Source organism: Canis lupus, chromosome 2 (assembly GCF_003254725.2).
Source record: "Canis lupus dingo isolate Sandy chromosome 2, ASM325472v2, whole genome shotgun sequence".
In the NCBI taxonomy this organism is placed as follows: domain Eukaryota; kingdom Metazoa; phylum Chordata; class Mammalia; order Carnivora; family Canidae; genus Canis; species Canis lupus.
This window is the reverse complement of record NC_064244.1, coordinates 1,522,169-1,535,857: the sequence shown is the minus strand read 5'-3', so window position 1 is coordinate 1,535,857 and position 13,689 is coordinate 1,522,169. Positions and strand designations below refer to the sequence as shown.

The window sequence follows — 13,689 nt, the reverse complement described above, 5'->3', positions numbered from 1 at the left end:
ATGGAGTCAGGCTTGCTAGGTTGGAGGGGGCAGATCTGCAGAAGCACCTAGGGCCAGAATGCACAGTGATAGCAAGGTTGCTTGGGCCTCCCATGGGAGGGTACCTGGAGCAGATGCCTGACTGGAAGGAGCATGTCTACAGGAGAATGTGGGAGTATGGGGCCTTCTGTTACTTTAGGTGGAAAATGCTTGCACTGTGCCGGTTCCTGTAGGTGTCCTTGTGTTCAGGCTAGGGGGCAGGGGAGGGAAATGGCCCCTGCCAGCTTCTTTGTTCCTGGAGAAGTCTCCCAAGAGTTTTTGCACCTCTGGACACACTTGAGGTTAGTAAGCAAATCTTCCTCCAGGCGTTTTTCAAACTGCTGTTTCTAATGCTGTATCTCTCCGAGGCTGTTTATTGTGCTGTCTGTTCAAGGGCAGGGACTGTTTCCTTTCACCCTTCCTACTATCCCAGAGCTGAGGCCACTGATTTTTAAAATTCCACATGTTAAGCACCACTGGTTGTAAGAACTTGCAAAATTTGGCCTTTCTGGTTTTCAAAGCCCAGTGTTGCTGGGATTTGTCTTCCCCATGGGGGTTCCCCCTGCAGGTTCCCTGGTGTGAGAGTCTGTTTTGTCCCCTCTATATATGTCCACATGTCCCTGTGAGTCCATTTGGCTCCCAGCCACGTCTGTGCCTTTGCTTTCCTCTTCAGTGTGGTTCTTCTCTACATATAGCTGGAGAGGATTCGTTCTACGAGTCTTCAGGTTGTTTTCTGGGTTATTTAACTGATACGGGTATTACCTAGTATCCACAGGAGGAGGTGAGCTTCGGGTCCTCCCAACACCACCATCTTCCCCAGAAGTCTTAGGTTAACTCTTTAAAAAATTGGATTGGAATAATTTCAGTATCATTAAGATTTTGATATATATCCTTGATTCCACGAGTTTGCATTTTATTCCTCCCCCATGACTTGGAACAGTTTTGTTACATGTAGTCGGATGAATGCTCACTGTAATTGCTCACTAACCTGTAGTTTCTAGAGACTCCTTAGGATAGTCCTTCTCATGAATTTAAATTTGGAAATTTAATTGAGCAAGAATGTCCTATTAGCAATGAATGGTCTAGGAATATTGTTTAGGAAAAATCAATTATTATTTTACTTGGTGGAGAATTAAAATATCCAACTGGGAGTTTACTAAAGAAATTGCAGCTGACCCTTGGCTATGTCCTTACTCACAAGTTCAGCAAGTTCATGCTATTAAGTGGAGCTTATTATGAATGCCTCATCTCCCAGTGTAACAGCTGCCTTCCCTTGGTAATTGAGTGTATTATAATATCTAATTCCTTTAGTTAGCCTGTGGATTATCAGACATGGAATGATACTTTTGGGTACTTTTTTAGTATTAAATATTATCTTAAATATCATCAAACATACTTATTAATGTCTATCAACTATGGTATAAAGTAAGAAAGAAGAAAATTGAGTGGCCACCCGTTTGCACTGAGCCAGTGAGAATCTATTTCAGTGGGGAGCTTGGAGAGATTTGCATACCTTATCAGTATAAAGGAAGTCGTCAGGTAAACATTGTTTCACAATGTTTGTCTCATGCTTTGTCTCATGCTTTAAAAATCTGGAGGCTTAGTTAGGTCCAATCTTAGTTTTCTGCTCTTAGTTCAGTTTATTATATATTTTGTGATTCATTTTTTATTTTTATTTTTTTTTTTTTAGTATAGTTGACACACAGTGTTATATTTGTTTTATGTGTACAACATAGTGATTTGACAAGTTTATATTAATGCTGTGCTTACCTCAGGTATGCCTCTTCTTGATGAAGAACAAGAAGAGTTAGTTGTCAACCTTTGTAAAATGCACAGTCTGGGGTCCCAAGGATGGAGTCTAGCTGAAATTCCATTTGACCTAGCTTGGATCTATACCTGAAGAATTACAATTTTCACACAGATGAAAGTCATGATCTAAAACATTAGCTCATTCTTTTTGCTCATTTAATATAATAAATGCCATTAAAAACTAAGATCTTCAAAAACTGAAAAGATCACTGAGCTCTAGTGCGTGACCTACTTTTTTTTTTTTTTTTTTTACCACAACCAAATGCTGTTATGTTACTCTTCAGTGAGAGATTTGGAAATTCCCACAAAGGTCCATATAATGCAGTTAGAATGCCATGCTGTGTGACTTCCTGTGGCTTATTTGAAGATCTTTTTGACTTTTTGCAGTTGGCACAGCAGAGTGGACTCTGTCCTCCTCTGAACTTCATCATTTACCACTACACGTGTCTCGTGAACCAAGGACTCAGTTTTACCTTTAAATCCATTCTACCTTCATAAACGTACTTCCTTTTTCTAAATACCATTATTTGTGGTCATTTTCTTACCTAAATCCCTTAACACTAACATGTACCCTCCTGTTGCTGTATTTCAGAGCCAGAGCTCTTAGGTAGATGCTGCTGCTTATTTGTTCTGCAAGATGATGTGTCCATTACTGAAGCAGTCTGAGGTCCCACCCTTTCTTAGCATTGTGCTAAATGCTGGGCACACAAGTGGGAATGAAATGGGTCTTTGTCCTCAGGGAACTTATGGTTCACTAGGTGGAGAGACTGATGAGGCAGCTACATATATTATACTGAGAAAAGCACAGCAAGGGGGTATGTGGAAGGGTCACGCAAACTAATATGGGGGTACATACATCAAGTAGACTTGCCCTGTAATGGTATCCTGTTTCATTACTTCCAGTATATGTAGGACTAGACTTGTTGGCTATTTTGTCTTTGGAATTTGAAATATGTTAGTAATTTCTTCTCATGATTTTGCCTTTTAGTGTAGTACCCCTGATGCATTCTGAGGAAGAGCTGGTATCTGAGATTAGCCATAAGAATCTAGGTTTTTAAGAGTTAAAAAATTGCTTTTTCATTAATAAAGCACTAAAAGCAGAATAACCTTTCTAAGCAAAAGAATTGTTATTCATCTGTTTACTCAGCAAACATTTGAGTGCCAACCACCCTCTCTCCTCATCTTGGAAAAGCCCCTATTTCAGTGGGAGAAGCAGACAAAAATCTGAGCCTTCTCTTCAAACTTCCCTGGGTGTTTATCATCCACCTGTTTACACAGTTGGCTGGTGCAGACTGGCAAAAGAAGCCCTAAGGGAGCTTCTGCTGCTTTGGAGGGAGTAACTCTCCTCTGCTTGTGCTTTAGGGATCAAGAGAACCATGGAAGGCTATAGGAAGGAGCTGCTAGCTGATGATCTGACTTTTCTTTTTTCTTTTTCTTTTTTAATAATTTATTTATTTGAGAGGGGCATATAGAGGGACGGGGAGAGGATCTCAAGCAGACCCTATGCTGAGCACAGATCCGGATGTGGGACTTGATCTCACAACTCTGAGGTCATAACCTGAACTGAAACCATGAGTTAGATGCTTAAGTGACAGCCACATGGGCGCTTCTGGTCTTTTACTTTGTCTCTCTCTCTCTCTCTCTCTTTTTTTTTTTTAAGATTTTAAAAATTTATTCATGAAAGACACAGAGAGAGAAAGAGGCAGAGACACAGGCAGAGGGAGAAGCAGGCTCCATGCAGGGAGCCCAGTGTGGGACTTGATCCTGGGTCTTCAGGATCAGCCCTGGGCCGAAGGTGGCGCTAAACTGCCAAGCCACCCGGGCTGCCCTGGTCTGACTTTTCTAATGGACCTCGAGTTTTGCTTCCATTGAGGATCATTTCTTCCTCATTCCCTCCCTTCCTCTCTTTTTCCTCCCTCCTCGTTCTTCCTTTCTCCCCCTTCCTCTTTCTCTCCCTCCTAAGTACCTCACCCCTGTGGCCTCCCTGCCCCTCTCTACCCACACAGTCACTGCCTGAAGTGTTTTCACATCTTTATTTTTTTACTCTGAAAGAGACTACTTCAGTTTCCTTCTTATATGCCCTGTATGCTACTGTAAGCCTAATTCAGGCACTTAGAAACACCTTGGTTTGCCTTGTAGCTTCCTCTCCAGAGTACTGCACATACATCTTAAGAGCAGAACATACCAGATTTTATTCCTCCCTCTCCTTGTTGCCCCTTTACCCTCTCTCCACATGTTAAAACAGGAGGGGCTCTTAAGGCTCCAGGCCTGACCCCTTCTTTTCTCTCTCCCTACACTGTTTCCCCAGGTCATGGGATCCATACCTAATCCTGTTTATGCGCCGAAGACACTCATTTCTATCTCAGTGCTGCTTTCTTCCGAGCTTCACAAGGGTGTGTGCCCTGCCCACATGGGTAGCGTCAGGCATAAAGCGTCCACCTGTGACTGTCTTTCCCAGCCTCTTCCCTCCACCAATGCTCCCCGTGTCAGAAGCATTGCCTATCCAGGGCACGAGCTGGAAGCCTCCAGACTCCTACAGCAGCCCACCTTCTTAGTTATTCAGATCGCTGGACTCTGTGAAGCTGATAGGACTGTGAGTGTCTCCTGTCATGTCCCCAGTTTAGAAACCAATCTTCCTTAGCCTGACTGCTCCAGAGTCTCCTCTTTCCATCACTTGCGCTCGTTTCCAGCCCATTGTCCTCTGTGCAGCCAGAGCAGTGAGTGCCGCCCTCCTGTGAGTCCGGTGACTGGCACAGTGCCTGGCATGTAATGAGTACCCTGTATTAACACAGTAATTCATGGATTAAGTTCAGGTGTTTAACACCACTTCTCATTTATCTGTTCTCATCTTGTGGCCTCTGTGTTATATAATTATTAGTCTGCTTCTGGCATTATCCTGTTATTTGGTCTCATTTTCCACCTTCAGCTGAAATTATTTCCATTTAAAAATGGTTTATCAGGGATCCCTGGGTGGCGCAGCGGTTTGGCGCCTGCCTTTGGCCCAGGGCGCGATCCTGGAGACCCGGGATCGAATCCCACATCAGGCTCCCGGTGCATGGAGCCTGCTTCTCCCTCTGCCTATGTCTCTGCCTCTCTCTCTCTCTCTCTGTGACTATCATAAATAAATAAAAATTTAAAAAAAAAATTAAAAAAAAAAAGGTTTATCAAATAAAAACCACAGTGAGATATCTACTTCACACCCATTAGGATGACTATTATTAAAAAAAAAAAAGAAAAGAAAATAACAGGTATTGGCAAGAATATGAAAAAATTGGAACCCCTTTGTGTTGCCAATGGAAGTGTAAGTGACCAAAGTACTTTGGAAAAACAGTATGGTGGTTCCTCAGAGAATTATACAGAATTATCATATGATCCAGCAGTTCTTCTGTGTGCATACCCAAAATAATTAAAAGCAGAAACTCAAACAGGTATTTGTACATCAGTGTTCATGGCAGCAACATTATTCATAATAACCAAAAGGAGGAAACAACTCAAATATCCATCGATTTAAAGATGGATAAACAAAATGTGGTATATGTATGTAATGGATTATCATTCAGCCTTAAAAAGGAAAGAAACTTTGACAGATGCTACAGTCTTGGATGAACTTTGAGGACATGCTAAGTGAAAAAAAGCTAGAACAAAAAGACAAATATTGAATGATTCCTAGAATAGTCACATTCATAGAGACGAAGTAGAATGGTTGTTGCCAAAGGCTGGGGGGGAAGGGGAGCGGGGAATTGTTTAGTGGGTAGAGAGTTTAGTTCAGGATGATAAGGAAGCTCTGGGGATAGAGATACAGGTGGTGATTTTTCAACAGTGCACTTAAAATGGTTAACTGCTAAGTCTTTTATATGCTTTACCACAGTAATAAAAAATAGGGGGGATTCCTGGGTGGCTCAGCAGTTTGGCGCCTACCTTTGGCCCATGGCGCGATCCTAGAGTCCCGGGATCGAGTCCCGCGTCGGGCTCCCAACATGGAGCCTGCTTCTCCCTCCTCCTGTGTCTCTGCCTCTCTCTCTCTCTCTCTCTCTCTCTCTGTGTGTGTCTATCACGAATAAATAAATAAATCTGTAAAAAAAAAAATAAGCAGGCATTCTTTGTTTTTTTAAAGAAAAATAGGTTTATCAAGGCTGCATGTAAATCTACAATTGCCTCAAAATAAAAGGTTTACCAGATAGAAAAAAAAATAAGCTTGTTCCTTTGACACCACTATTTGTTGAAATTTGTATTGTTGTATGTTGAGTCTGTATTGATATGGCAGAGTGAGAAATTAACCTATGGTGCCTGGAATTTGTTCCTGCCTCAGAGCCTTTTACAATCCAGCTACCTCCATACTGTTCAAGGACAGAGTGTGTCCACTCTCCATTTGACTAGCTGAGCCCTTTGACTTTTTAGAAATAGATATAATCAGATGATAAATCCCTGTTTAAAGGCTGGTAAAATGGAGTCAAGCAGCTTTCGAATCTATGTATGCTAGCATGTAGGACAAAACAACTCAAGTCTTTAGCCCTGGCATTTTCATGTCTTCCCAGGTATACCTTGAAAGACTTTTGACGTATGCAGAGATAGATATCTGTCCAGCCAATTGGAAGCGGATTGTTCTAGGGGCGATCCTGCTGGCCTCCAAGGTTTGGGATGACCAGGCTGTGTGGAATGTGGACTACTGCCAGATCCTGAAAGACATCACGGTGGAGGACATGTGAGTGTGTGTGTGTTGGGGTGGGAGAGTGGGGCACCACTTGAGAAGGAACCACATCCCCCTCTGCATGGTCTGTATGGTAAAGAGGGAATTAATTTGCCTAAATGTCTCTTGTGAGTGGGCACAGCAAGGACATAGTTGTGGAATATTACATGCAAAAATTTGCTCTGCTCTTCATTGTGGATCATGAACAGGTACTGGTTACACTTTTTGATTTTGTGAAACTAGTTACTGAAACTATGTTATAGGCAAACATTCCTTTAATCACAAAGGTGTAGATTAATGCTGTCACCAGTCTGTGATGGTTTTTATTCTGGCTCTGTATCTTACTGCAGACTTGTAACAATGTCCCACACCCGTCTTTTATGGGCAGCAGCATACCCCAAAAGCAAAAGAGCTAAACTATTATGTTTCTGTTTAGTTTCAGGGAGAATTTGCAAGTTCAGTTGCTTCAAATAAGCATTCTGTCCTTGGGGCCTTTCATGTGTTTCATTAGGGCTACATGTACACCCCCAAGCTTGTCTCCAAGCCCCAGCTCAGGGAAAGTGTCATAAGCTTCAGGGGTAAGGGGTGTCCACCCCCATAGCTCTCAGATGGTTCAGTCCCTATACTTAGGTGAGGATTGTTAACAGGAGACCTTCAGGCCTATTGTCTGGGATCTCTGGAGTCTAGAAATACAGGAAATAGGTTTAGGTTTAGAGCCTCTCAGAAGAGAAAGGAGCTATTTTAGAAAACAATCAGGACTAAACTATTTACAGTTCCTTACAGTTTTCAGGTACTTCTGACATTATTCTTGCTGAAATGTTCTAATACTGTTTGTTCAGCTTCCTTGAGGAAGCTTCAGGCTGGAAGAGGTTCCCAGTTGAGTCCCAGTCTGTCTCCATGTCCCTAGATGCAGTAGTCCTGGGGATATGGGATCTTGACGGTGGCTGCACAGGCTGCTATTGGGAGGGGTGTCATGTGGGCACATTAGTTCTGGGTTCCTTACCAGCCTAAGACCCTCCTTGTCTCTGGTTACTGATTTGAATGGCACTCCATTTTTGTGGTACCCCATGAAACACACTTGTTTGTGTTCTTAGGTCTTTTGTTGCAGAGCCTATTTCTACTGTAGCCCTATAAAACTCCTTCCTGTGTCTATAGCTCTTTATTATAAAAAGTAAGACAAGTGTAAATAAGTTTTTGATAGTAAGAAAAATTAGAGTCTTGATTATATTTCAAGGTGAAAACAGCTACTAAAATAATCTCATTCAGACCACAGAGGAGGGAGCAACGTGGTAAGAAGTGCTGACTTGTGTTCCTTTATTGGGGGTTACCCTGTCAGCTCCTTGATGTCATTTGACACAGTTATGTGCCGCAGGAATGACATCATGGTTGCACTTTCTTGTGTCGATGATGGATGTATGTATGTTGGGGAGGAAAATTTTCCCTTTTCCCCCTCTTAGGTTCCTTAGTCTAATAATTCAAATTGACGTAAGACAGACAAACAAAAGAAAAACAAATTAATTGTGGATGTATGGAAGACCCATAAAAATATGAAACTCAAAGGCACTCAGATAGGGGAGGCTTATATGCCATCCTGAACTAAGGCTTGGGATAGGAGCCTAGGGCTTCAAAGGGGAAGAAGGCAGCTCACAGGAAGATAAAAAAGAACAGAAGCTTGGTAATCAGATGTTTCCCTCTCCCCCCAATGCAGTTTTTCATTTTAGGTTGGTGAGCCTCACTCAGTATAGGTGGGTCAGCAGCCTGCCTTTCTCTCCTAGAGCAGAGGAGTGGGAAAGGAGCAGCCAACACGAGAACCTATGTATGTGATGTGTCCTCGGGCAAGTCAGTTTTAACAATGAGAAATGAAAGATATAGCTCTAGAAATCTGTTTCCTCATGCTGTTGTGTTTTTAGGCATAGTTGGAGAAAACTGTAGTGTATTGTAAGGGAATATGTATGCCAGTGTGAAGCCCAGTGCCCCGCTGAGCACTGCAGCAGACACTCAGTGTGACAGGCCCAGTTGTGTTGAAGCTTAAGCCTCAGGGCCTCAGGATGTATCTGTATTTGGAGATAAGGTCGTTAAAGAGGTAACTAATTTAAAGCAGGGTCGTGAGGGTGGGCCCTAATCCAACATGGCTGAGTCAGACAACAGAGGCGGAAGCACAGCCATGTGAGAACACAGAGAGGCTGCAGAAGAAACCAACGGTGCTGGCACCTCCACCTTGGACTTCCAGCCTCCAGAACTGTGAGAAAGTAACTTTATGTTGTTTAAGCCCCCAGTCTGTGGTATTTTATTATGGCAGCCCTAGTAGACTGATTCAGATTTTGATAATGGCAAGTAAGATGCTGCTGTGATAATTACCTAAAGATGTGGAAGCGGCATTGAAACTGGGTGATGGGTAGAGGCTACAAGAGTTTTGAGGCACATATTAGAAAAACTTTAGATTACCTTGAAGAGAGGGTTGTAGAAATATGGTTGTGAAAGATGATTCTGATGAGGACTCAGAAGAGAGTCATCTTAGAGATAGACATTTATTACCACAAACAGATGTCGCTAGAATTAGGGCTGTTAAAGGTGCTTCTGGAGTGAGGTATCAGAAATGAGGAACCAGCCATTGGACCCTGGACTAAGGCAATACTCGTTATACAGTGGCAAAGAACTTGGCCAAATTGTGTTCTACTGTTTTGTAAGGTAGGATATTCAAAAATGAACTTGAATGTTTAGTGGAGGAGATTTCTAAGCAGAATGTTAAAGATGCTGCCTGGTTTCTCCTTGCTGCTTATAATAAAATCTAAAGAGAGGGAAATTGAAGTAGGAATTGTTAAGCAAGAAGGGACCAGAGGTTGAAGATTTGGAAGATCTCAAGTTTTCTAACCGCTGCCTATCCGTATTGCAAAAAATGAGAAAGCATGTTCTGGAGAGAACAGTAAGGGTGTGACTGGACAGCGTTTGCTAAAGAGGTTACAAGTGTGGCCCGACGATCCAGCCAGTCATCCCAGCAAAAATGTTGCCAGTTTAAACTGAAAGGGACAGAGATAGGACAAAATGAAGGAAGGCTGTCAGACTTCTAGGATTCTACAGAAGAGCTGTCCTGCTGTCATATGTTATCCTTCAAAAGGGAAAATGACTCTGAAGGCAGTTTGGAAATTGGCAGGGCTGCCTTTGCCACCACAGACACAGCAGGTACAGGTCTGTGGGGACTGAGGCTTCCTTCTCCTTGACTAGGATGTGTGGCTACTGCCCATGGCTAAGGGGGCCCAGAGGCAGGGCCGCCATCTTAGGGCCGGATGATAGAGTATCAGCCAAAGATTATTCTCAAGACAAAATCTAATGCATTCGCCCTGCTAGATTTTGGATTTGCTTGAAACCCAAGACCCCTTTCTACTTTTAGATTTCTCCCTTTTGTAATGGGAATATCTATGCCTGTGTGACCATGGTACTTTGGAAGCAGATAACTTCTCTGGTTTCACGGTTCACACCAGGAGAGGAATTTTGCCTCAGGATGAATCATACCTCTAGTCTCACGTACCTGATTTCGATGAGATTTAGATGAGAGTTTTGGACTTGGAGTTGATGCTGGAATGGGTTTTTGGGCTGTTGGGATGGGGTGAATGTATTCTGCATGTGGGGTGGATGTGAATTTGGGGGGCTAGAAGATAGTGTCAGGGACTGAGTACCATCTCCCTCAAATGCATATTGTGAGGTCCTAATCTCTAGTACTTCAACATGTCACCATATTTGGAAATAAGGTGCTTAAAAGAAGTAATTAAGTCAAAATGAGGTCATGAGAATGGGCCTTAATCCAACATGATATGTCCTATAAGAAGAGATTAGGTAACGGGCAGCAGAGAGAAGGACAATCTTGTGGCATTTTGTTATAGCAGCCTTAGCAAACTCAGACATCCAGTAAATTTTATTGAAAGAAGGAATGAGATCCAGTGTGTTCAAGAAGCCATTCAGGTGGTTGTATTGCTGAACCAAGCTTGTGGAGAGATAGGGGCTTTAAATTATTTTGTAGCATCTATACAAAATCATAGATTTACTGTTGGAATAAATATTGGACTGCTTCAGTGAATATCATTCTCAGTGTGGAAAAACTGAGAGCCTTTCCCCTAAGATCAGGAACGCAACAGGGATATCCACTTTCACCATTTTGTGAGGCTAGAAGTCTTAGAAGTCTTAGAAATAAAAGGCATTCAAATTGGCAAAAAAGAAGTCAAATTCACCCTCTTCACAAATGACGTGATACTGTACGTAGAAAACCCGAAAAACTCCACCCCCAGACTGCTAGAACTCATACAGCAATTCAGCAATGTGGCAGGATACAAAATCAATGCCCAGAAATCAGCTGCATTTCTGTACACTAACAATGAGACTGAAGAAAGAGAAATTAAGGCGTCAATCCCATTTACAATTGCACCCAAAAGCATAAGATGCCTAGGAATAAACCTAACCGAAGAGGTAAAGGATCTATACCCTAAAAACTATAGAACACTTCTGAGAGAAATTGAGGAAGACACAAAGAGATGGAAAAATATTCCATGCTCATGGATTGGCAGAATTAATATTGTGAAAACGTCAGTGTTACCTAGGGCAATGTACACGTTTAATGCAATCCCTATCAAAATACCATGGACTTTCTTCACAGAGTTGGAATAAGTAATCTTAAGATTTATATGGAATCACAAAAGACCTGGAATAGCCAGGAAAATATTGGAAAAAGAAAACCAAAGCTGGGGCATCCCAGTGTCTGACTTTAAGCTGTATTACAAAGCTGTGATCGTCAAGACAGTGTGGTACTGGCACAAAAACACACATAGATCAATGGAACAGAATACAGAACCCAGAAATGGGCCCTCAACTCTATCGTCAACTAATATTCGGCAAAACAGGAAAGAATATCCACTGGAAAAAGGACAATCTCTTCAATAAATGGTGTGGCAAAACTGGACAGCCACGTGCAGAAGAATGAAACTGAGCCATTCTCTTGTACCATACACAAAGATAAACTCAAAATGGATGAAAGATCTAAATGTGAGACAGGAATCCAACAAAGTCCCAGAGGAGAACACAGGCAACACCCTTTTCAACTTGGCCACAGCAACTTCTTCCAAGATACATCCATGAAGGCAAGGGAAAGAAAATAAAAAATGAACTATTGGGACTTAATCAAGGTAAAAAGCTTCTGCACAGCAAAGAACCAGTCAACAAAACTAAAAGACAACCTACAGAACGGGGAGAAGATATTTGCAAATGACATAGCAGCTAAAGAGCTAGTATCCAAGATCTATAAAGAACTTATTAAACGCAACAGCAAAGAAACAATCCAATCATGAAATGGGCAAAAGATGTGAATAGAAATTTCACCAAAGAAGACATAGACATGGCCAACAAGCACATGAGAAAATGCTCCACATCACTTGCCATCAGGGACATACAAATCAAAACCACAATGAGATACCACCTCACACCAGTGAGAATGGGGAAAATTAACAAGGCAGGAGATCCTGCCACAAATGTTGGAGAGGATGCGGAGAGTAAAGGGAACCCTCTTGCACTGTTGGTGGGAATGTGAACTGGTACAGCCACTCTGGAAAACTGTGTGGAGGTTCCTCAGAGTTAAAAATAGACCTGCCCTACGACCCAGCAATTGCACTGCTGGGGATTTATCACAAAGATACAGATGCAGTGAAATGCTGGAACACCTGCACCCCGATGTTTCTAGCAGCAATGTCCACAATAGCCAAACTGTGGAAGGATCCTTGGTGTTCATCAAAGGATGAATGGATAAAGAAGATGTGGTATATACAATGGAATATTCCTCGGCCATTAGAAACGATGAATACCCACCATTTGTTTCAACATGGATGGAACTGGAGGGTATTATGCTGAGTGAAGTAAGTCAATTGGAGAAGGACAATCATATGGTTTCACTCATACATGGACTATAAAAAATAGTGGAGGGAAATAAAGGGGAAAGGGCAGAAAATGAGTGGGATAAATCAGAGAAGGTGACAAAACATGAGAGACTCCTAACTCTGAGAAATGAACAAGGGGTAGCAGAAGGAGAGGTGGGTGGGGGGATGGGGTGACTTGGGTGACAGGCACTGAGGGGGGCACTTGGCGGGATGAGCACTGGTGTTAATACTATATGTTGGCAAATCGAACTCCAATTAAAGAATATACAAAAAAAAAAAAAAAAAAAAGCAGTAGTTCCCATATGTGAGTATGCATCCAATCACATGGAGGGCTTGCTAAGACACATATTGCTGAGCCCACCCCAGTCTCCAGTTCAGCAGGTCTGGGGTGGGCCAGAGAATGTGACTTTCTAACAATCTCCCATGGGATGCTAATGCTTCTGGCCCCAGCCCAAACTTCTAGAACCACTGACCTCCAGAGACTGATCAGTTAAGGAGCCACACAGGTATTACGATCCATTTGGCCAACCCACTTATAGTTTGATGGAAATGAATGATGGGTAGCCAAAATAAATTTTAAAACTTCTATTTGGAGAACTTCCCCATGTCAATTATCTTTTAGATCAGGTTCATTTCTTGACAGTTAGTACCTAGAGGGAGAAAAGGTCTCAGCGATGGATCTACTTGTTGAGCACTGGTCCTAGGTCAGGCATGCAGGTTTAGCATCACCTTCCCCATGAAACACCCTGTGCTCCCAAACACACTACATAGCCCTCTATCACCCTCCACTGTAAGTGTCCCCTTCAATCAGTCTCCCCTACTTGTCTCCTCACAGCTGGAAACTGCGACACCTGGCCCCTATCACAGTACCTGACATACACTTAGTCGCTGAAGAATTACCCTGATTGAATGGAGAAGACCAGCTCAACTTGGCTGGAGAGATTGAGGAAGGCTTCTTATAGAAGTCAGAGATGAGCTGAGTTTAGAACTGTAGAGCTCTGGTGGGGAGGAATGAGGGTTGGGGCAGGGTATTTCTGGCAGGATCCCTGTCACCATCTCCTGTGAGTGAGTCTGAAGGCTGATGAACCCTGTCCCAGGTGCCAGGCCTCACCTAGACCCCACCTCCACTGACCCTACTGAACATGGAGCCTCTTGGATCTGGCCCCACATGTAGGAACCTGAATATTTTGTAGCCTCAAACTAACATAGCACCATCCTATCCCCTCTGTGGACCTGAGTCTTGGTCTGCTTCTGGTGGGT

At 42.7% G+C, this 13,689-nt stretch overlaps 1 protein-coding gene across 11 annotated transcripts in view; it reads left to right on the top strand.

The window, feature by feature from the left end:
- CCNY (cyclin Y) overlaps positions 1-13,689 on the top strand; it is a 335,524-nt gene that overhangs the window by 303,904 nt on the left and 17,931 nt on the right. For all 11 annotated transcript variants that reach the window (XM_049099405.1, XM_025478431.3, XM_049099407.1 and 8 more), the window contains one exon: positions 6,363-6,529. In XM_049099405.1, the coding sequence (XP_048955362.1) occupies positions 6,363-6,529 (167 nt within the window). The remainder of the gene's footprint in view (positions 1-6,362; positions 6,530-13,689) is intronic.